General features: G+C 40.1%; 1 protein-coding gene across 2 annotated transcripts in view; it reads right to left on the bottom strand.

Annotated features, from left to right (window-relative positions):
• Positions 1-24404, bottom strand: part of Fs (Follistatin) — a 199967-nt gene extending 175563 nt beyond the window's left edge. For both annotated transcript variants that reach the window (XM_071593229.1, XM_071593230.1), the window contains exon 1: positions 23752-24404. In XM_071593229.1, the coding sequence (XP_071449330.1) occupies positions 23752-24043 (292 nt within the window). In that variant the 5' untranslated portion in view covers positions 24044-24404. The remainder of the gene's footprint in view (positions 1-23751) is intronic.
• Positions 24405-24825: the final 421 nt, after the last annotated feature.

Raw genomic sequence — 24825 nt, 5'->3', positions numbered from 1 at the left:
AAAGTGTAAAAGAGAAATAAGTAAGGAATAAATAGGTGATGAGTATTATATTTTGTTCCAAAAATGATAAAGTTATATATGGTTTTTATAAAGAATACGATGTCTCGAGGCAGCTTGAAAATAACTTATTAATTAATATCTAATGAATTTAGAAACATGGTTTATAGAGTAAATTTATCAGCCTAAAATAAAATTCGAAAACAATGTGCCAACGGTGTACACCATTCAAAATATTTCCTATGATCCTTTTTTAAATTCTTTATAGCCTAATTTTGATGAAAAATGGATTACAGAATGATGAAGCAGGAATCCAAATGGTATAACATATGTATATCTATGAATAACTTACACGATTCTTCGCCTTTATAAGCTCAGTATGACGAATAATCATTCGTCAGTTATTTAACATGCAAAAACAGTCCGTGCGGGAAACAGCTTGGGGAAAAAAATTCTCCGCTTACAAAATTTCGCGTCCTGATAAACTTCGAATGCGTGGCCGTTTCCTTCTCTAGAAAATTATTTATTCTGCTAAAAAAATGCATTCTTTGCCTGTCATCCCTCGAGCTCACTTGAACGGTGGTGGTTACTTGATTAATTGTAGCAATTCATCATCAGCCGCTAAAAATCACAACATAAAAAAACCAGCATACATGTCTTTGGGGAGAGAATACAGGTGAAGATAATCTAAACGGAGTAAATTATATGCTTGAGCGACTCTTGACTTTTACAGCCAAGAGCGCGAGGGACACACTCCCTTTCCCAGAGGAAAAACGATCACTGTCAATTATCCTTCATTATATGTAGCCTACTATCTGTAATATGAGTGCCACGGAGACAAACATATTTAAAATACAAATCTCCATAGAATCACGTTATTAAAGCTTGAAATTGAATAAAAACTGGATTTCATGTCCATTAAAATTAATTCACTCCAGCAAGTGAACAACGAAATATTGAAGTATGAATGTTCAATACTGAAATTCAATAAGTATTCCATCGGACATTAATATTACAAATGTAATGAATATAGAGATTTGTATAAGAATATACGTGAAACAGATTTCAGTAATGATCGAAGTTGATTAACTAAAATATCATCACTATGCCTGCAAGAACATAGTGCGAAGCATTTTCGTCCACTAAATAGAAAAGTGTCCCGATCACCAAAGAGTAATCTCATAATTTTGATAAAAAGCTTAAAAATTCAGAAGGAAAAAGTGCAATTAATACAATGCCCCAACAAGGCATGCATTCCAAATTATTTCAGAATTTTTAGGAAAAAATCTGTTATTTCAACTTAACTCGCGGCTATTCATTTCTCAATTTCCAAGCTGTGAAAAAACAGAGAATGTTTACCTTATGCGGAAGAGATACCCTTACTACCTACTAAGATTCGGCACGCTAACACATTTAATCAATTACACCTGTCATCACCCAATGGTTTTCGTTATTGAAATGTTATTTATAACTCCCTAATCTTAGCTTCAATCTAGTATTAGGTAAAGCAGATGCTCTTCCTTGTACCAGGAATACCTATGCTCATTGAATTTTTGATCGAAAGTCGTAGACTGGAAATGCGGAGAGTTAGGCGACCCGACTTCAACAAAATGCCCTTATGCCTGCTCGAAGGTGATTCCACATCCCTAAATTTTATGTATGGTGCTCGAATAGATTGAGCAACCAGAACTGAAAGGTTACCCGATGATATCCGTTCCACTTACATGAAATAGATCGAGATTGGTCATAAGGAGGGATTCTCTCCTTAGTCTCAAAAGTTGCTCATAAGTGAAAATGATACCCGACCAAAACCCAATAGAGTAATGCCAATAAAAGAAATGTTTATGATATTTTCCATAACTCCTCCCTCCCGTCCCATTCCCCGCGCCATGCGAGATTCAATTCTTGGGGCGTGTTTGCCGGACCTCCGAAAACGCTCCACGGTTATAATGCCTCGCACCTCGTAACTCTCTCGGCCTTCCATCTCTCCCTCCCCTCCCCTCTCGGCCTCCCACCGCCCACCCCCCTCCTCAATCCTCCTACCTCACTCCCCCGTCGCCCGGAATTATAAAAAAAAAGGCCGCCGTCTCTTGAAACACCAACCAGACCGACCCCATTCGACCCTTCGGCCCACCCTCCCTCCCTTTCCCCCTCCCTTATCCTCGACGCCCGGAGCGCGCTAACCCCCGTCTCGTCGTCGAAAACAACCACCCGCCCGAAAGAGCTCCCCCCCTCCATTCCGTCCTCAAACATCCAACCGCTCCCCCCCACCCACAAACCCCTAGGGCACCACTAACTCAACCACCCACCCACCCAAACCTTTCCTCCGTTCCTCCCTTCCTTCTTCCCTCCCATCACGCTTCGACTCACACCATCGACAAGAGTTTATTCCCCTTCTCATCAATCCCATCCCCATACCAACAGCAAGCTGCACTGCATCCTGATCACCTTCTTCAGTGCTCTCGCCAGGCATGCACACATAAACTAATGCAAGTAAGCGTTTACACTTCTATGGCATGGCTTTCAGTTTATATATGCAGGCGACCTGTATCCGAAACATATCCTTCTTCACTCTACCGACTTCTGCTCACACACGTGCCCCGAAAGTGACCCACTAGACTGTACTTCCATCGCATATTAAACTCTCTCCCTTATTCAAAATGTGTGCGGTAGTGTTTTCGAACTTGTGACCAGAGACCCGTTGCTCAGGTCTGCAGGTCAATGTACAAGGCCTCTGAAGAAAAAATTTAAATGTAACCACGCACTCTTAGAGTGTGAGCGTAGACGTGAAAGTAAGTAGACGTGAAAATGTATATTTATATTCAAGAGAAGAATCTGAGTGGGTAAACTACGAGGATGAGCCTCTGAGAAGCGGCGAGCCCCAGGTCGAAATTTGACGAAGAAAAATCGTAGGGAAATAATTTCGCTGAATACGACGCGGATCACGTGTCATGCCAAGCGATAGAAAAAGAATTTGGTACAGTTCTTTACTTCAATCGGGAGAGAACATACCCATGTGCATACTAAGTACTACTATAGGATCCTAAGTACGATCCTTTAAATAGCAATGAACAATATTGAGCTTCAACTGATTCAAAGTTATTGGTCTGGTTTACTTTGAGGAATTATCAAGAAGCTTTTTTTCTCTTGAAGTATGAACCAAGATGAACGACTTGATAAGTGCCATCTCTTTAAATTTTACTTCTTCAGGTTTCGCTCTTCGAAAGTTTTAAATATCAATAGAAAAAAGAGCTTAATATTTCAAAGAAAATTTATAATATTCCTGTATAATGGTAAGATCAATATTTCTGCGAATTCAATTCCATATCAACACAGTTTTTATAGAGCGATGTTTGTTTTTCTGGTGATGAATCTAGGTCTCTACATAATTTTAAAAAATAAAAAAAATAGTATATTTAGATTCATCATTATTAACTTATTAGATTGTGACTTTGGCAATTTTGGATAAATCATATGCCGCCATGCACAGCATTTACCATGGTGAGTTTACAAATAAATGATTTTAATTTAAACATCAATCTGAATTTTGTTTCATTTTTCGTTGACGTGATTTGTTTCGCTAGTGTACATGTTTTATATTCTGCTTAGGAAAATAATCATATTTCCGCGGAAATATTAGACAAATTTGGATGTTCGAATGGTGCTTTGATTCCGTTTTCTAAATGTGTACTACCTTTAACGAAAAGTTTCGATTGAAGCATCCAAAGTCAAAAGTCTTGAAGGAGTAGCCAAATATCGTTCATCATAGTTGATGATAATACGAGGGCTGTCCAGAAAGTAACCTCGGTTATGCTATAAAAATACACTGATATAGGTCCAGAAAATTTATCATTTTCATCTAAAAACTACATATCCCTACTGTTTTTATAGATAGTTGCCAGACAGATTTAGACATTCGTCATATCTCTGAACTAGCTTTCAATTTCCTTCATCATAAAATTCTTCCACTTGAGATCGCAGCCAACCGATGACGGTAGTCTTGAAGTTTCCCCTCGAGGCCAGCAAAAAACATGTAGCAGCCTAACTTTTCAGTCGTGTTTCCATGCGACAGAATCGTAGAAATCTGCGAACAACTTTTCAAAGATTTAAGATATCCTAAAACACCGGTTTTCACGAACTTTTCGTCAAATTTCTGGTGAAGTTCATTGTTAACCAAAGACGAGCGGCCAATACCGTCATCAACATGGACATTTGTGGTAACTCTCAAACGAACGAGAACACTGACACAAAACTCTTGTCATTTATCACATTTGGTCCGTACAGAGCATAAATTTCCCGATAGACATAAGCAGCTCAGGAGTTTACTGCCAGTGCAAACTTAATCACTAAACTCCAGATTTGGCGGGATTTCCAATTGTATCGTTCATTTTGGCTCCCTACTGTAAACAAACGCCAAGCGACACCATGGTGTGTGTGTGTCAACACAGCATACATTCGGCTCCCCCCATCACTTCGCTCGCTACTTGCATACGATGGTTACTTTCTGGACACCTCTCGTATACCATAACCACTTGATAGAACCGACAGGAAATTTTGGTTATTGCATTGATTGTTATGTGCCACTTAACGTATGACGGGATCATTCAAGTCTCCCAGGGGTGTATTGTCTCTGAGAAACTATCAGGGCAAATGATATTATTCTGATTCAAGATGGCTGTGGTATAATTTTAAATATTGAACTCAAAAATAAGTGCACAGTGTCGAGAAATATACTGAAAATAGTTCAACCCCGAGGCAAAGCACAGATGTAATGTTAGTTTTGACATAAATAAAAAGATATTATTAAAATTTGGTCAAAATTGCACTTGGACCAGTAATGTACAATGGATAAAAATAACGGAATCTGACTATTTTCAACCGATTTAATTCGTGAAATTATTTCTCATTCTAGAAATAGTAAAAAATATGTCTAAATTCTTATACACTGTCCCTCACATTTAGTACCATTTTTCACACAAGCCGTAGAGATTGTTATATGCTTTTACTCTAAGTCCCCTTTTCACAGACTTCAATCAATGACTCGGCCGAGGAATTCCTTGAGAAAATGGAGCTTATGCTGAAAATTCACGATGATATGAAATCACCTCGATGACATTTTTCTTTTTCATGCATGCGTAAACTATAATATAGACTTCAAAGATACGTAAGCAGAGTATTATCTTTTGGGCGTTCTTAACTGCAAAATAGAGTTATTTTTTGTAATACAAAACACACTAATAAATATATTCTTGTTGTGAGAATATCATTAACTTGAGAAGACTGGTAATTTACATTTATGTAAATTTGCTATTGGCATCTTACCCTGCAATTAATATTCCTTATTTTGACTTTTTTACTAATACTTAGATTATATCAGAATTAAAAAGAGAAATAAATCAGGCACAAAAATAAACAAAAATTCTTTTAGTTAAAAAAAAGAGAGAAAGATCATGATGATGAATAAACAGGAATTGTGTAATTGAGACCAATTGATTTGGTGCAGAGTTATAGGAAAGTAGTAACAACCCGAAATTCTTAGAAGAAAGCGGAAAATGAGATTTTTTTCCCTTGTCTATTCCGAAACGTACAAAAAAACGTGTGCGGTGAGAAATAATTAGTAATTATCGATTTCATTTGAAGTAGCATTTCAATACCATGCATAAATGCCTGGCTCTTCAATCATTGAATGTAACTTGGAAAACCTTAAATTTGCGTTATTGGCTGTTGATTCACTCTATAAAACTTACGAAGAAAAGTTCAAACCTTCTTGACCTATAGATAAAATGAAAGTTAAGATTAGATATTTATTACTTACAGATCAAAAGATAATAATGGTGCGTATCGTAAAATAACAAAATCTTCTAGCGAGTCATGAGCTATTGCTAAGACCTTCATCCATTCGGAGCTAATTATTGTTTAGGATATATATATATATATATATATATATATATATATATATATATATATATATATATCCTCATGTTGGTATATGCGAAAAAGCCATAAGAGAAAATTACATGAAGAATAAATTTTTTCTCCGTTATCCTAAAGGGTTTTTTTGACCGGCCATAAAACCCATAATAATTTTAAATACGTATACATTTAACGTATATAACTACACGTATAAAAAACGACTAAAATACTGTAAATAAATCATTTTTTTACTGAATTAATTAATTACTGAAAAATAAGTGAATATTAGTTTAAGAGCACTAATGCATAACTATTTTGGGAAATTGGGGGCACAACATTATTCAAAGTTGTGGGTTTAAATGGATTAGTTTGGTTGGGGAAGAATGGACGGCGGGTGCGAAGAAGACCACAGAAAGGAAGGAGGCGGTGGATAAAAATGAAAATATAAGGACAGGAAGAAAATTGTTGATAGAGTGGGAGGGGGGGAGAGAGAAAAAGGGGTGGGTATGGGGGGATGGGGAGGGGGCGGGAAGGAATCCGCGTGGACGAACCTGTTGGATCGCAGGCCATGGGACGCCCCTTCACCTTCCCTCCCAGTCCGCCGCCAACCCCCTCCCTCCCTCCCCTTCCCACCACCCACCCTCCCCCTCTTCCCCATCGCAGTTTCCTCTCCCCATCCCAGAAACTACTCCAGAACCACCCCTATCAGAACAACCTCCATCCCCCACTCGTCTATCTTTCCTTCGGTATGAAAACTATGGAGCAGCCCGATGTTTCTCAGAGTTTGGTGTACCGTGGAACACGGAACCTTTTCACACGGGGAGTTAGAAATAAAGATATTCATGCGTATATAAACATTGTGCACGGCCTTACTTTCCTCTGATTGCTGAAAGGAGGAAGAGTAAATTCACTCTAGGGTTAGTAAAATGATGAATCTCTTTCGGAATGATTAGATTTAAAGCTAACCGATGGAAAATTACCAAGAATTGGCCCATTCGTTCGTATAATTCACCAGGTCAACACGTTGATCATGAGTTACTTGGCCAAATGATTCCTATAAAGGTATAATAAGAGTATTCAAACAAATGTAATCAGATTCGGAGAGTAAATACATTGAATCTTTTTCAAGCTATGCTTTAAATAAATATTATTGTGAAACTTCAGAGAAGTTTTGATCGCCTTCTGGAAATTATTTCCACTTAATTAAAAGACCACTGAACAAAAGTAGCCATATTTATTCGTTAACATAATTAAGGCCCTAAAATATAACAAACAAACACGCATTGAAATATTTATGAGAGATTAGATACAAATTTGCAAAGATATTGAGAATTAATACTGAGTTTCACATAACAATTTGAGTGAAAACTGTCAAAACCAGAGCCATTATTCTAAACAAGGCTCTTTGTTGTTTATCATTCAACTAATATAGCAATAAGATGTTGCTAATGATATTAGAGATTTAGCTAACTTCGTGGAAAGATTGTTAAATGGTCATTTGAAGGCGACGAGTGATACTTTGATAAAATGACCATTCCACATACGGACGAAATAGACTAAAAACGAATTAAAAGAATGAGTATTTACTTTGTTAAAACTGACGATTATTCTATATAAGCGTGAAATAATTACCAATTGGCAATTGATAATCATAACTGAGCGTGCAGCGAAAGTCTTAAGACGGAAAAACTCTGAGTTCCAGGAAATCGGCAGCTATAGGAGGAAATAAGGAGAGAATTAACCATAGGAAAAGGCTTACTCAATGTTTGGAAAATGTAGGCTAATTCCGTTACCCGTTTCCCCCCTCCCACCTCCAACTTCCAAAATACGTTTCAATCTCAAATTACTCATACATCAGATGATGAGGCAAATGACCTCAGCTGTCGGCCATTACCCTTACTAAATGCCATAAAAGAAGTTCATTTTCCTGGCAATGGGCCAGAGATATCTAGAATGGTGCAAAAATCAGGGTATATATTATTGAATAAAAATGATTTTGTCAACTAATATGAGATGACTAAAAAGAGGGGAGAGGATTGCTGGGATGATAGAGACAGAGTTTTTTATCCCTTTCCCATTCCAAATCATTGGTGACGAAGTTTGACCTTTTTCATTTTGCACATGTAGATTGCCTCTAACGGTTTCATTTGTGAAAATTTTAATTAAAATGACTATTGATTTCTATTTTCTTGTCAATTTGAGTCGATAAAGCAAATAGACTGCAGCTTGAACCTGGAAATGATGTGTAAAGTCACCATTTCGCCATAAATTGCAAAACAAAGCTGCCGACACATAAGAAGTGAGAGTCAATATATTGCGCAACCTTTGTTTTATTTGAAAACCGATGCAATAAGTTCCAATTTTAAATGCCATCGGTGAAGAAAATGAAGAGGTTTTGTTTGGTGCCAAGCAATTAACGCAAATTATCCAGTCAATTTTCGTATTGAAAATGTAAGTATATATATTAATAATTTCAGTTAGGAAAATACATGAAAAGCATTAAAATCTTCCGAATTAAATACCGTGCGATAGCATCTGTACGACTGAAATCTGAATAATAGTAATACTGATAAGCCAAAAAATTTGAGATTCATTTGATGAGTGGATTCATCGGGCACTCTTCTCCATTTTTTTCATAACACTTGAGTTATTTAACTAATCGGTATTTGTAAATATTAAAAAAATAACAACTATATTCATCTTACTATGAAATTTTTAATCGCAAAAAGAGTGTTTAAAGTAGTTGTTAAAAGTATATAAAAACTGACAATGTCTCTCCAAATTTAAGAAATCCAGAAATGGAGAACCTCTTGATGCTACAAGACTTAATCATTAAAAGATATAAAAGAATCTTAACAAATATATTTCTATAATTCAATCGTTATCATTCAGATTCGTGATACATATAGTTCAATGCCTATAAAATCTATATTTATATCCAGGTTAGATTGGTAATACACAAAATCGTTTATTTATGCGAAGCAACTAATGAGGGAGATTAATAAACCAAAAAAACTATCTTTATTGAATAGTAAATTACACAGACAATAGAAAATAGACGATGAGATGAATAGCCAAAAATATAAAATAGTTTAAAACATAATTATAATCTTATTTTCAAGTTTTTATAAGGAATATTTAATCTAAGAGACAATCGCAAATAATTTTTATGTTGAAATTAAAAACAGCATTGCTGGTGCATTGTTAATTCGCTTGATGGTCCTATGATGCTTTTTCAATAAATTTTATTTTGTCGCATACTCCGCAACGAGTTTTAGGGAATAATTTGAATAAATTAATGCCTTATATATTTCAGGGATACGCTTCAATGGTTGGCTAATAACTATTGCCGGTAGATTTCACGCTGTGAGTTCTGTTCGTTTACGATGACGGGCTTACAGCGTGTACACCTGGCGACAAAGATTAAAATGTCTCTTGGGAAGGGACTGGAAAGAGTTACTGCAGTGTGATGACAACGGGGGGTACACGCAACAGGCGAGCAATCTTTCTCACTCGATGTCTCGGGGGGGAAAAAAAGTCAGAGGTCGTACGTTAAATGATCGCGACAACTTCTCACTATGTTACTCCATTGAATGCCTCGGGAGTCGGGCAGCGGGGCGAAACGCGAGGGTTCGCCTGTCGTCGTCCTTTGCTCGGCTTCGGGATTGAAGCAACGGGAAACGGGATGAATCATCGAACCCAACTACTCCTGGTGACTTCGCTCCCCGGTGTCGCACTCCCCGCGGTGCGAGAAAGCTCTCGAGAGTACCTGGTTCCTTGTTTACGCACGCGTGCTGCCCCTACAGCGGATCGAGCAGTGTGTGTCCATCCAAATCTTCCGGCGCCGAAGAGAGAAGCAGAGTGGATGCGGGTGCGGGGAAGGCGGCTATATTTTCGCTACATTACAGCTCTAAGGAGCTGTCCTAAAATTTTGCAAAGCTTGTGTGGGGAAGGCTGAGTCATTTGATCAGAGCCTTTTAATTACATTTCCTAAGGGAGGGTAGAGGGAGAAGGGTTTCGGGGGAAATTTAACTTGTGTAAGGTCCATTATTACAATTTTCGAGCAAATGCTAACGAAGAAAGAATTTTAGCTATCCTTGATCAACGAAATACTACGGTGCAAACTCTTAATAATGAAGCTATCACTTCATATATTTTTTTATCTAAGCACTTTCCAATCTGTTAAGAGCGTTTTAAATTTTTTTTTAATATTTTCCTTGCATGCATGCGGATACAACGACTAAAAGTCATTCATGGCACTTGAAGTTACTTAAGTAAAAACACGTAATTGAAAGCCTAAGTTAATAGTCGCGGTGGACAAACCCTTTCCTAATACCTAAATTCTCTTCTTAGAAAAAAATTCGTTTGACGCATTAATGATAATACTGGTAATTACGTGAGATAGACAGAGGATTCAAAAAATTAAAATGGCCTAAAATTTTTAAAAGTAGCTATACACATCAGAATTCAAGAATTATGGGTTTAAAGCGTTTAATTTTTGGGCAAGTCGCGTAAAAATTTCATTCTTCATTTTGGATAAAATCAATTAAAAACATTTTGTCACTATTACCATTATTTTTATATTGTGTAGATATGCTGCTATGTATTAACCATATTCCATGTAAAAGTACGTAAATAACAAGGTTAAAGTGTTCTCAAATAATTCGAATAGATATTGGATCTGAGCAGCTTCGACAACAATTTATTTCAATGTTGACAGAATAGATAATTAATCAAATATCAATTTAGAATCATTACAGTAATCATCATTTTACTCGCAAACGTCTACGTGTAAAAAATTTCCTCAAAATTAGTAAAATTTACCACCAAATTTCCAGGAAGAAAATAACTATAACCCCTATTGACATACCAACTCTAGGCAGAGTCCAAAGGAAGGCAATTAATATTGATATACTGAGACTTTTATTCATTCATTCATACATACATTATGGAATCTCGGCATAGCTATAACCATGAAGTCAAAAGATCTGGTCACGCTCAAATCAAAACTCCAGACCGAAGTGACATCCGAGGTTATTTGCCTCTCCCCCCCCCTCGGGTGAAGACATCCCTCGGGGCCACCGCCCCTAGAGGGAAGAGATATATGGGAAATGGAGAGCAGACTAAGCAGCGGAGATATGCCCACGAGGTCGGAGGTGGGGTCTAGGAGTCCAGAACGAGGTTCATGATGCAGTGTCGGATTGGAATAAAATAAGAGGGAATTGAGAGAAGAACGCAATAAAAGGATGCACTTCGAACGCAAGCGGCAGGCGTCTGCGGCCTGGCCTGGCAGTCCTCTCCCCTTCACCCACCCACCCTCCCGCGGTGCGCTCTCCCGATCTCGCGGTGGAAGCCTGGCAGCCTCCGCCGCGCGCCGACCCTCAGGAAAAGGCGAAGGAGGAGGAGAGTGCTTTTGCTCTTGGAACGGGTTTCCCATGGGCCGCCACCATGCAAGGAAGTGGAGGAGTCTGCGTCTGTGAGGGGAGGGCGAGGAGGGTTGGAAGGAGGGGTTGATGGAGGACGTGTGGGGTGTCTATCTGTGTGTGTATGGGTGCACGGGGAGAGAAGGGGCCGGAGTAAGGCACGAGCCGAACACACTCTGCCGGCCTAACACTCCATGGGGATGGACGGGTGGAGGCGCTCCCCGCACCCTCGGAGTCCTGGGGGCGGGAGAGAGAGGGGTAAGTGGAGGCCAAAGCGGAGGGAAGGGGAACGGGGCGGAGGAGGATGAAGAATGGTAACCAACGGTAAGAGGTGATAGTGGATGATGTTTTTGTTTGGTGGGCGTTTTCCGATTGAAGGTGGAGGAGCAGTGAGCAAATATAATGCTCGTAGAGAAAATATTAGACCCTAAGGGAGAGAGACACGGCGTTATCAAAGAGTAATGGACATAGTTATGAGTTCCAAGGTTTGAATGTCTTCAGTACATTTGTAAAATGAGGAAAATCATTGATTTTACAAATTTCTCGTCGGTGAAATAAAACCTCTTAATGATTCCTTTAAAAGATACACCGGTATTCATAATACCTTTATGTGGAAAAATGTGCAGCAAAAAGTATTGTTTGTGGTATACGTCAAGTAAGGCAAGAATATTATTGGGAAACAACCACACGCTAATAATTTTATCCCCTATGTCCAATAATTACACGAACTGAGGCCATACAAATTTTATTTTGCAAAAATTTAGTCCACATCGATTTTATCCCCTTGAAAGTACTCTCCGTTCGTTGCTATGCACTTATTCCATCTTCTTTATCACTGTTTAAAGCACCCTTGGAAGTTTTCTGTGATATTAAATCAATTCAGTTTGATTCGCTCTTTTATGATTAAGGCTTATTTTGATTTATACCTCGTTCGTTTATATGCATTTTCACAAGTTTTAAATTTCAAATGCCACACAATAACTTCCCTCACTGGAGTAACCCGCGCTATAGGATGATATTATCCCAATTTTAATTGGGTTAACTCAATCTCCTTCCGATTTTTTCTTCGTTTGATTATTTACATCCATGAGCTTTTAAATTTGAAGATCAAACCAAAAGGTCCCTCATAGGCATGGTACTTTCCACTTCATTGTAAAAACGTCTCCCTGAGAAGAGGAGACGGGGAGTCCCAAAGGATTATGATAAACACGCTAGACAACGTCCCCTAAAAAAAATAAATATCGCAGAGCAGTTTAGCTTGTGAGGGCTCAGTGGAGCCGCGCAGCATCCGAGATATTCAATACACCATCTCTCATCCCTCTACCTCCCACTGCCAGCACATTCAGCCGCGGACGTATCTTGACTCCCTCTACGTCCGCGATCCACCTCGGCACCCTGCCCCCGCCTCCGTCTTCCCTCCCCCCTCCGCGCATTCGAATGAGAACGCCGCCAAAGTGGTAAATCACGAGTGCGCTTTCACGGGGTCCGCGGATTATGTGAACTTGGGTGCGTGGGCTTAATGGTTGGGTGTGCCGGGGACACTGCACCCGACGCGGGGGGTAAAGTGTGATATGAAGGGAGTGGGCGCGGAGACGGTACGGGAGTCAGTGGTGATGGGAAGCCGAGAAGGGAGCGATGCAGACGTGATTTCTTTCCTCCTTGGGATGTGCCGCTAACGGGCGAAGAATTGTGAGGAAGAATTTTGGATTTCATACTTGTCGCCTCCTTCTCCTCTCCCCCCACTCCGCCACCCAACGCCCACGCCCCCGCTCCAGCTCACCGTTATCTGCTTTCACACTTGGGTTGCCTTCAAGGGCTCCAATTTTAAGCTGCTCTTCCTTTCATTCCCAGACACTGCCCTTTTTTTTAGTGATGTCTCTATCCTGCCCGGTAATGCTTTAATGCTAAAGTTGCTCCGAAAATCCTTTAACTTTAAAGAACATTCACAATACACTTCGTATGCCACAACTTATGATTTATTAAAATTCGTTGTTGAAATCATGAGTCTTCATATATATAGAGTCAAATATCTTTTGACGCATAAATTTATGAAATGGCAAATTGCAAGTAAACAACACCGTTCCATAGTAAAATATTGACTTTAAAAGTAAAATCCTTCGGAAAATAAAGAAATGCAGCAAATACATACACAAAGGCATCAGCAAAATATTCGAGGTTTCCCTAATTATGAAATCAGAATTATTATTAAGTTAATTTTTAGGTGAACATTATTTAGCATAGAGTTTCAATACGTAACAACTTCCGGGTATGAACAACCAAAATAATTAGGCTTACTATTATTACATCGATTACTCGGCGGTCTACGCCTGAGACCACAACCATTTGAAATTCTCTATCCCTATCGTTTTAAGGACAGTTTCATTATTCATTTATACCTGATTTTTCATAACTTGGGGACCTTGAAAGAAGGCCTGAAGAAATGTTTTCATAGGGCTTAAAGTATGCCGTAGTATTTTACGAGCCGTTACGAGATTCATTCAAGAATCTTCATTTTCTGAAAACTTTCCAGCAAGTCAATGATTTTGTTTTTGTAATTGTCAAATCATGGATGTCTGCATCAATGATGCTAATTCATTACACATGTGCGTAGTTTCTACAATAACGGATTTTTTATTGCAGACATATACGGTAACTGGTTCCTGGAAACTTGTTATATGAAGATTAATATTATGAAAATAAAAGTTAATTTGACGATTAAATATCACATGGTACACTCCTATAGCCATATTTGAACCATTTGCGCGCCATTGTTAGCCTGTTGACGCCCTAAAATCTCATCCGTTTCTCATAAACAATATACACCCAAAATATTTATTATAAATGAATGTATCGATACACCCTATCCTAAGAAGCGTCTGTATTATGGCAATGTATTTTTGTGTACATGCTAGCGGTTTTGCAGAGCATACTGGCCGCCTCCTCGCAAAATTACTTTTAAAAGAGACCATAATCAGACTTTTCTATTGACGTATATTCCATCAAATTTGAAAAATGAGCTTCATTCTTCGATGAGCGCAATAAATGCATATTATTTCACAAAAGTTAATATTGAATCAAATCTTAGCCATTTCGCTCGAATGTCAATACAAGAAATATTAGTAACTGCAAAGAATTAACGTGGTCGAAGAATAAACTTGGTCTTTGGCGGGGAAGATTACAAAACTACGGTCCAATCGATCGCAAAATGAACCGGGACGCCATGGAGAGACGTACATAGAAAAAAAGACAAGGGCGGACGGATGGAAGGTGTGGGGGGGGGCGGAGAGTGCCATAGAGGGAGGAGGGATAGTTATTATAGAATGGGCGCTCAGGCAAGAGATCAGGGAGAAAGTTTTTCTATCGGATATCATGCGATTCCTTTTGCTCCTCCTTCCTCCTTTTTCAGTGTCTGCGGTTTGTTGCGCCGGGGTGGAGGGGGGACGGAGAACGATGAGGAAGAGCATAAAAATGAAAACGAGGCAGATGGAAAAAAAGAAAAAGCAACCGTTTGAAGCGCGAAAAAGAACTTCCCTAACTGAGTCTAGACACACACAATCTATCTCGCGGGCGGACGTCACTCAGTGCATTCCCTTCCGGTCACCGTTTATACAAAAAGATGGAGGAGATATTGCACGGGGTTACACAGAGGGAAGAAACTGGGGAGGGGGGGGATGGTTATGGAGGAAATGAGTGCGAGAGAAGGCGCAATGGAGAAATGGAAGTTGTGTGTGTGAGGGGCGAGAGGGAGGACAGAAGGGGAGGGAAAGAAGCCGCGGGGTGGAAGAGGATATGCAGGGGAGTTCGGGAGCCGCGAGTCGGGAGGGTGAGTGGGATAACCAAAGGCAATAATGAGGTTCGGGAAAAAACCACGGAATACGTATAAGGAGACGTGAGAAGTTTGGAAATGGTATGGGGAGAAGGAAGCGCGAGAGGACGGGATCATGATTGAAAACGCGGCCCAAGGGGGTAAAATCATTTGCGCTCACCAAAATAGCCTTTCCCTCCCATCTTTTCCCCCACACTCCCCTATCCTTTCCACCAACATCCCCCTCCCCGGAACCCGCGACCCCGCACTCATATCCAACAAGCAGGATGGAAATTTCCATCGCGTTACAACAACATGCATGCACAAAACCCTGGGGGTGAAATTTTTCCCCTCTCCTCGATAACACCACTGCAAAGGGAGGTGATGGAAAGAGTCACAGCTTGAAGGTGGGGGGGGGTCAACAGGGGAGGGCGCTGGAACGGGTGAGACGTTGGATCGGGATGATGGTGTGGGTTCGCGCGGCTCCGGAGAGGGGGGTGTGCGGAATAACAGGAGGAAGTTGAGATGGGAGCGAAGGCCTCGGAAGATGGGCGAGGGGGACCGCGCCGTGGGAGCTGGCCGGCAGGCCGAAGGATCTTCAGAGAGTTCAGGCGGGAAGGGGGGATGTAGGGCGCGTGGAAGGAGAGACGCAGGTGGAGGGCGAGGAGGAAGTGAGGAGGAGGCCGAAGCGAGCTCCGAGACGGGAATCTCGAGGGACTAGGAAGGGGGCGTTGAGGAGGATGAGGTCAGAGTGAAGTGGAATCTGAACATTGGTTGCTAAAATTCCAGAATTATTAACTTCCCTGACATTTGCACGTACTCCTTCCAGTTTAGTGGCAACCATAGCTTGTCCATCAGAAGTATGCTTTCAGAGTATGAAAAATCACCACAGAAAGCTAATTTAATCGTAAAAATATTCACGTTGTCCCAGCATCAATAATATTCCAAATAAGAATAAAAGAAAGGCATTAATTCTTCATATGGAATTATATTAAATCGACTTTACTTGTTCCACATCAAATCGGCCACCCGTTTCGCACACCTAACTGACGGTCTGAATGCAGCACGTAAGGCACACGCCTGGAAAAAATTGTTTCCGATTCTTTTTTGTACATACCTCGTATATTTCAGTATGGATTTAGATGAAGCTAAAAAGATGGACAGGTTGTAAAAAGCTTGGGCAAATTTGTTACGAAAGAAATTTATGTCTCGATATTATTAGAGAGCCTAAAAACATACTTTTATCCTCATTCTGAGGCAGTGTAGATAAAAAGTTACCGACAAAAACAAAATTATTCGAAATTTTTGTCCCCTAAAATTAACCATAATTAATAAAATAAATCACTCAGTGCAATAATGGGATCGATCCAGCCCATTATGCGAATCCAAGATACTTAATAAAAGTTGTACTTCAGGCATCCTGACTCAAGGCACAATTACTTTCTTCAATAATTGTGAGCATTCAACAGAAAAATCAGCCTGGCTTAAACAATTTATATTATTATTTATTAGACGACTTTAAAGGTGTTGCTATTTTCCGAAATATGTTGATCACCTCTTTTTAAAACTCTCCGGAAGAGAAGAATGCTAAGTTTAAAAAATGTAATCATGAAGTTATTACACAGTCAAATTCTTGGGATTAGACGCGAGGTGAACGGAGTGGTATAATTTTAATCAGACAGAATCGGTGATGGTGTTTTGATTGTATTTAAAAATTCTTGCATCAGCAGGGCTGAGGTAATTCCATGTAATAGCGTTTGGTACTCAATTGAAAGCCCTCAATCCAAAAGAATGTATGCATGCGCATTTTAAAGACCACCAGTAGGCAGAGATACAATTCAATACTAGAATTAGATCAACAAGCCAAAGGTATTATACCCCGACAAAATGATCGCGACTTTTTAATCGGTGGATATTTCAATGTCCCATCTATTGACTGGAGTACCTATAGTTTTAAAACGTGTGGTAAAGACAAATATATCTGTGAATCGTTATTTAATTCTTTTACGTTGAACTCATTGAGTTTACTTGTCACTTCACCAGCTAGGGGCGATAATATTCTTGATTTGTTAGCTACGAAAATTTCCGAAAAAATTTTAATTATAGAAGCTGTAAAGGGAAATAGTGACCACAGGGCAGTATATGCTAAGTTTTTACTTCATGGGGTCCGAAATAATAAGCCTAAAACGGGAATTCACTTGTTTAAAGAAGGGGACTACAATGGCCTAAAGTACGTACTACAGAATCAATTTGATAGTTTTTAGAAAGATAGTAATTTTAAAAATACTGAGGATACATGGAATCATTTCCTTGAGATCACGCGCTAAGCAGTCAACATTTTCATTCCCAGTAAATTGATAAAAGAAAACTCGGAACCTTGATGGTACAACGCGGATGTTAGAAATCCATTACGACGTCAAAATCAATGTTGCGCCAAGATGAAAAAATTAGGAACGAATTCTCTAGCAACAAAAAGAATGAGATCACTTGTTATTATAAGATACCCAGGGCGGATGCCAAGAATGATTTTCGGAAAGCGTTAAGGGAATTTAAAAGGAAAAGGTTAGCGGAAAATTTAAAAGAGAATCCAAAAGCATTTTCATCATACGTCAGAGTCGTTCAGGGAAAATAAGCCAATTGTTAATTCAATGAACAATGATAAAAACGAAAGAACAACCAGAAGTTTTGAAATGGCTAACTCATTAAATTCCTTCTTTTAAAGCGTCTTCACTAATATCTCACAGAAAACCTCTGATAGCTTGCCAAATCGGTCCGGTCAACCGAAGCACAAAATGAAATATCATGTAATGGAATAGAGCGTTTGCTGAAAAATATTAAGCCTAATATATCCTGCATTCCCGATGAAATACCCGCTCTTATGTTTAAGGATCTAGCTTCGGAGAGCGCCGTATCTAGACATCATATTTAAGAAGTCGCTGGTAGGTCACAAGGTTCCCAGAGTTTGGAAAACGGCTAACGTTACACCAATATTTAAAAACGGAGACAAGGAGGAATCAAGTAATTAGAGACCAATAGGTCCTATTTCCCTCACATTCAATTTGTGCAAGGTTGTTGAACATATAATTGCTAGTTCGATCGTGAGATACCTCGATAATTAGAAGTTAGTAATGAAAAATCAGCACGGTTTCCGAAAAAGTAGATTCTGCGAGATACAACTTGCGCTTTTTGTTCATGATATTCTTACTTCAGGAGAGAGTAATGTTCATGTGTACTGATTTTTCTAGATTTCAAGAAAGCCTTCGACAAAGTAGCTCATTATAAACAACGCGCTAAGCTAGAAGCATGGCATGGATAAAAATATCCGGGGTTGGATTAAAGACTTTTTTAATGGTCGGGTTCAAAGAGTTGTGATAGATGGAGTTGGCTCAAATGTAGTAGAAGTTACTTCAGGTGTTCCCCAGGGAAGTGTCATTGGACCTCTTTAATTCCTACTTTACGTTAACGACATTGACTCCGTAGTCATTAGTAAGATAATTTTATTTGCTGGCGATGCAGTAGTTTACCGTGATATCCGTGATCCCGAGGACGCAACAGCTTTGTAAGATGACCTTAATGAATGCTGGTGCGACACTTGGCAATTAGAATTAAACTTAAAAAAAGTGAGAATTCATGAATTTTTGGGTAAATGTGATGTAACAGTTCGAAGAGACATGCTATCTGTCGATGATTAACCCTCATTACGAATATGCTGCGAGTATATCGGATCCTCACGAAGGTGGAATAATTGCCGAATTGGATCGCGTACAGCGTAGGGGAGCTTGATTTATAAATCGTTGTTATGATAAACTTAGTATTGAATCCAAAATATTAGAGCGTCTAGGCTGGGAATAACTTATGGAGCGAAAGTTATAGACAGAAGCTCTTGCATAAATTGTAAGGAGGTTAGCAGTGATGTTAAAAATGCATTATTACCCCCATTGTACTTCGGTAGGAGAAATCATGGTAGTAAAATTATAGAGATAAAGTGTACAGCAGATAGATTTAATATGTCATTTTTTTCCCCGAACGATAGAGGATAGGTTCGACCGCGGTACGGTCATGTTCGGGTAAAATTATTCTGATGTGTTTTCACCCCCTGCCACACATCCTGGCGGTGGTTTGCGGGATATATATATATATATATATATATATATATATATATATATATATATATATATATATATATATATGATGGTGAGAAGAAGGAAGGGAAAAAAGGGTCAGTGCTGAGGATATATAAATTCAATTCTGTGCCCATGAGATCGAAGTACGATAAAAGATACACGGAGACATGATAGAGAGCTCAATTAGGCCTACACAAGGAATACAAACTTCTATTGTTCAAGATAATCGTTACAATGTACTCAAAAGGTTTTCATTTAAAATTCTCAAGAGACCGATGAGCGTGAACATGGAGGCAAGAGAAGAGCTTCTGCCGGGCATCGCAACTGGATGTTGTTCTCGATTGAAAACAAAACCAGTTCTCTTCCACGTCGAATACATATTGCAAATCCTAACACAATGGAATAGTGCAAACGAAAAAGATAAAAATACAATATAATTAGAGTTAGTTATTAAAAACGGAAATCAACAGACTTCCAGTATGCAAATTGGAACAGAGCTACGTGAACCTCTTGACAACGTGGGAAGGAAAAATAAGAGGGAGGACGCGCAATCGAATACCTCTTGTGTTCACAAAGATGAAGAAGGAATGTAAAGGCAATTAACAACGAATGAAGGTGACGTGGAAAGAGAAAGGGTGGAGGGGGGAAATTTTAAAGGGGGGAAAAGGTTGGTCAGAGAGGGCGGTTGGAGGGGTAAAAAGTTTACAATGTAGCTGGGAAGAAAAGAGAATTACATTTTTAACTTGGAAGAGTGGTAGGTCTAGGAGTGGGGAGTGGGAGGGATACAAAATTTCGTTGGCAAGTTTATCTTTCCAACGCAAACATTTCAAAATTTCTAACTGCTCCAAAGCATCGAGCCTTTGACCTTTATTTTCAAAATGAATAATTTTTGTCACAAAGTCACTTTTTGGTCACTCTCGATGAGGTGCTTTGCAAAGATGGATGTAATGTTCTTATTTTTTACACGTTTGGCGTTCCTTAATTCTTTCTTTAAATTTCCGACCTGCCTGCCCAATATACTCTGTGTTACATTCTGAGCATTTTAACTCATACACTCCACCCCACTCCTTTTTGGGGACTTATTCTTTAGTGTAGGAGGTCAGGTTCTTAAGGCATGAACCATAAAAGGCACATTTAATTTTTCTTTAGGAAAACTTTTAATTACTTTTTTTAAATAAAGTGTGTGGAATTACAAAGTAAATTATTTAATTTCAATATGTAATGCAAATTCCATAAAGTTACGCTTGAGACAACAAATTTTACTTATTACTAAAATTTTATTAATTAATCCATACTATATTATTTTGTCTTTGATTCAAAAATCAAATAATATAAATGTGGAAATGTAATAATGGAAATAAACACTCTTTACCCTCTAAACAGTTTTTAAAAACCAGAATATTTAATGATTTTCGCGGGAAATTGTTGCTTTTGAAATTGTATGGTTAAATATTTGGAAATTCATAAGAGCAACGCTGAAATCTTATGTGCTAAAAAAACCTGCCCAGTCAATAAGTTCAAATATATTGATCAATATCTCAATGCCCTATTAAATTGATGGAAACATATTTCTTTTACTCAATAGGTACAATTATCATGGATCAACAAAATATCTTCTGAGCAGTCACAGTAACGATCACGATATGAAATAAAGTCATCTCATACCGCTGGTTGTCTAAGAAATTCCGCCCACAAATTTCTTTTTTCAGAAAAGAGGAAGAATATATTAATGTTTCCGCTTGCGGTTCAACTACTGTCGTTAAAAATGTGCCTTGTTACCTAGTTTCGGATGAGCGGCTTCGGCTTGTTGAATGCATATTTCACCTTACCATATACCCTAGTGATGGCGTGCAGGGTACTTAAATAAATTCGCCTATACTCGTTTCGTATTTTTCTCTTCGCTTCTTCCAATTAACTATTCTTTTAGTTGCTAGGGAAAATAAATAGTTTGTAATTCTTAAATCTTCCATCTTTTTATTTACTTAATTAGTCACTAGGTGGCGTACTTGTAAAAATAATTCAAATTGATCGAAAAAAACTTTTTACATATTGATTTTATGAAAATAAAAATGAATTAGAGAATTGCCATTTACATTGGTTGGAAGAAAACATTAGTAATGTCTAATAAAATGTATACACAGTTATAATACTAAATATGAAATTGTTAAAAAAGGTTGTGTGAATTAATACTACATATTATTATAATTATTAAAATAATTACATGACCTGCAGTAAAGCGTTAATTCCAGCTAGTCGTATTTGACCAAGATCTTATCAATCCATAAACTCTTAACAAAAGTTTTGAACACGAACTTCTTCGTTGCTCAGTTAAACACATGTAGATGTAGATATTTTTAGTAATTTTACTGACAGCATCTCAGTATAATGTAATAGAGTTAAACTCAGGTCTCCTAGGAACAAGTCGAAAGGCAATCCACTGCGCTCAGTTCCCTTATTTCCACTTCAAAACGCATCTTAGAACCGACGTTGTCTACTTTATGGTGTCACCTTCATTAAAACTACGATATCTGGATTACTCTTTTGTGCTGAATAAATAAAATTAGTATATTCGTTTCTTTATTATCTGAGCAAAACCGACATTGGAAAATGTGTTAGGATAGTTCATCAAGATGACGCACATTACACTAGCTATAGAGACGTGGAACGGAGGGGGCGAAGGATTGTGCTCGTGGGGATGGCGGCAGCCGGCGGATTGCGGAAATGGAAGAGAGAGGGAGGGTCAAAGGACTGAAAAGGGCTAGTGGCAAGGTCGCGCTGTCCCTCGTAAACTTCCTTGGAACCCATTCTCCCGGTCTCCACCAGGCAGACCGAACGGTCGACCCCACTCTCTTCGTCCGCAACGAATAAAGATTCCGGTGGAAAAAATGAAACGGAGAGAAAGAATAAAGACGCGACGAAAACCTTCCACGTTGTCAATATCATTTCACGAGTTTCCGAGAAGTGAGTGGATCCTAAAAGCTCTTCCAACTTTTCCCAGAAAGGACACCACCGCGCACGCCCACCTTATAAATGTTCCTTCCTCCGAAATTCTAAGTATTCAGGCGTTCATAAAAATTCCGAATGCGATTCCCTCTCGAATACCCGGAGGTGTCGTAAATGAGGATGCCTGCCGACGAGGCTGTCTCCGCCCGCGTCACTCTCCGCAACTCTTCTCCTCTTTATTTTTTTTATTCTCCTTTCCTTGCATTTCCTAACAATTTACCTCGGGAAGTGGAGTGTGCGATTGCTTTCGACCGCTTAACAGTGCCACGAAGAGGTATTTTCGAAAAGAAATTGGCCCTCAATCAACCGTTAAAGTTACTAATTCCACTCTAACAATACTCAAGACAGTAGCCGAGGTCAACCAGAAAAATTGTGGTTTGTCGTAAGCGTTCGATCGGATGGGGTATCGTAAACGATTCATATCGACTAAAGGAAAACTGATAAGTGACGCATAAATAAAAACTCAGGCAATTCTAATACACAGTGACTCAACCATGGAAAGTCTCCCCTGATTTTTACGGCAAATTAAATTTGCGAAAGAGATCCGGATAATATTCCCTCTAGAGTTGATTCGTGGCCTGCGTTTTAAAATAGCAATTTATGCTTTTCGAAAAACATTTAAGTAGACTCTGTTCTCCCTTTTCCAATTGTTCATCTCAATATTTAAGACAGGATTGCATGAACGCAGAGTTGTAAGAACGGCATTTTTAATATTTATTTTAGTACCCTGCACATAATTAAAATTTCATATCAAGGAACAAGAAAAGCAAATAAATTAAAAATCATACAAGAGTCCTCCAAAAGAGTGTACTATTTGTTACTTACATCCTATGGAAATATTAAAGAGCACTTAAAAACACCAAAATGACAATAAAAATAATAATTCAACTAACTCTAATGTAGTGTAAATTCAAATTTCGTCTATTTCACGGGGCAACGTTATAGCTAAATTGCGGAATGCTACTCACCGAAACTCTTATGAAACATTCAATACATTTTAATTTAAAAGTATGGTGTTTTTTACTCTTCCCCACGATAGTCAATATATCCAGGTATCATGCACCGCCTAGACATTTCGATCGCATTCCCGGAATCTTTTCCTCGACTGGAATGAGGGATAGGAACTTTCAAACCCTATCCAGTTTATATTTGTGGTGCAGTCAGCCCAATTTTCACTCGCGCGGCCACCGCGGGACTTTCGTATACCCGTCAGAGGTGACAAAACATCCACCCTAATTAGATTACGAACATCGATCGAACAGTGGTAACACCTGTGCGCTCACGGTTCACCGTCGACTCGTTAAGGGACGCGTGAGGAAGCGCGGCGCCCGAGACACGCGCCGCGTGGCCCTTCAAAGGATTTTCGCGCTCATCCACCGGCGGCCCAGTCCCTCCCCCTCCGCCCGGTCACACACGGGCCCCCGCGGCCTGGCCGGGTAGCGCCAAGAAGACCGTCGGTCGAACACTCGCCCGGAACACGACTCACCGAGTGAAGGCGTGGCCCACAGCATGAGGATGAAGGCGACTAGGGGCAGGTGGAGCGGCGGCAGCGGCGGGTGACGTCCCCGCGGTCCGTTGCCCAGGAGTCCGTCCGTCACCCTGGCACCCGGGCCCCCGGCGCCGCCGCCTGCTCCGCCCCCGAACCTCCGACGACGTCCGCCGGCGAGGATCTCCGAAGCCGAGCTACCGCCGCCGTTCTCCGGTCTCCAGCTCTCGCCGGTACTTCCGGCGCCGCCCCCCATGGGACAACCCCCGCGGCCCCGGACCTCCTCCGTCATCGCCACCCGGCCCTCCCCGTGAAGAAACCCGCGCCGAGTAGGTTATGAGATTCGAAGACGGAAAAACAAGGTGGAAACCCGTGGAAAATAAGTTTTTTTGGAACTAAATATATTAAGACGCGCCTCCCGGGATTCGCGTGATTACTCCCCGAGAAGAGGGGAAGTGACTCGGGGAGGACGGTGTTGAAAAGAGCTGAGAAAACGCTACCAAAACAATAATAAAGGGAAGGATTGTGAATGGGGGAGAGACGAAAGAAAAAGTCTTTCACCAGGGCCCTCTCCCCGTCGTCGTCGATCACGGCACACGCACGATTCGGGGTCGCGAGGGGAATGCGCCTCGTTTCCTGATCACCCTCTTATCTCTCTCCCACCCTGCCTCCCGTTTCCCGCGACAGTTTCCCCGCGTGCGGAGACACACGCCCGCGGTCCCCGCCGCCCTTTTCGCTGCCTCGCCTCGAGTGAGTGTGTGTCACCGGTAGTCCCGACAAAACACGGTCTCGTGTGGAGGAGTTGTGCGCGCGGCGGCAAAGACGACAGGAGTCTCCCTTTGAAAACACGCTCTCCTCGTCGGCGCGCGCTGAACACGCTCTCTGCCGACACTCATTCAAGAGCGAGGGAGACGGACGGCGGTGTCTCCCTCTCTCTCTTTCTCCCCACTATCTCTCCAACCTCTCTCTCTCTCACTCGCCCTCTCGCTCTCCCTCCCCTCAAATTCAAACTCACCTCTCTTCCACACACACACACAACCCTCACTCCCAACTCCCTCCCTCAATCGTCTGTTC

Source organism: Hetaerina americana, unplaced genomic scaffold (assembly GCF_022747635.1).
Source record: "Hetaerina americana unplaced genomic scaffold, ioHetAmer1.1.p SCAF_53, whole genome shotgun sequence".
Lineage (NCBI taxonomy): Eukaryota > Metazoa > Arthropoda > Insecta > Odonata > Calopterygidae > Hetaerina > Hetaerina americana.
This window is presented reverse-complemented; position numbering and strand designations above follow the sequence as displayed.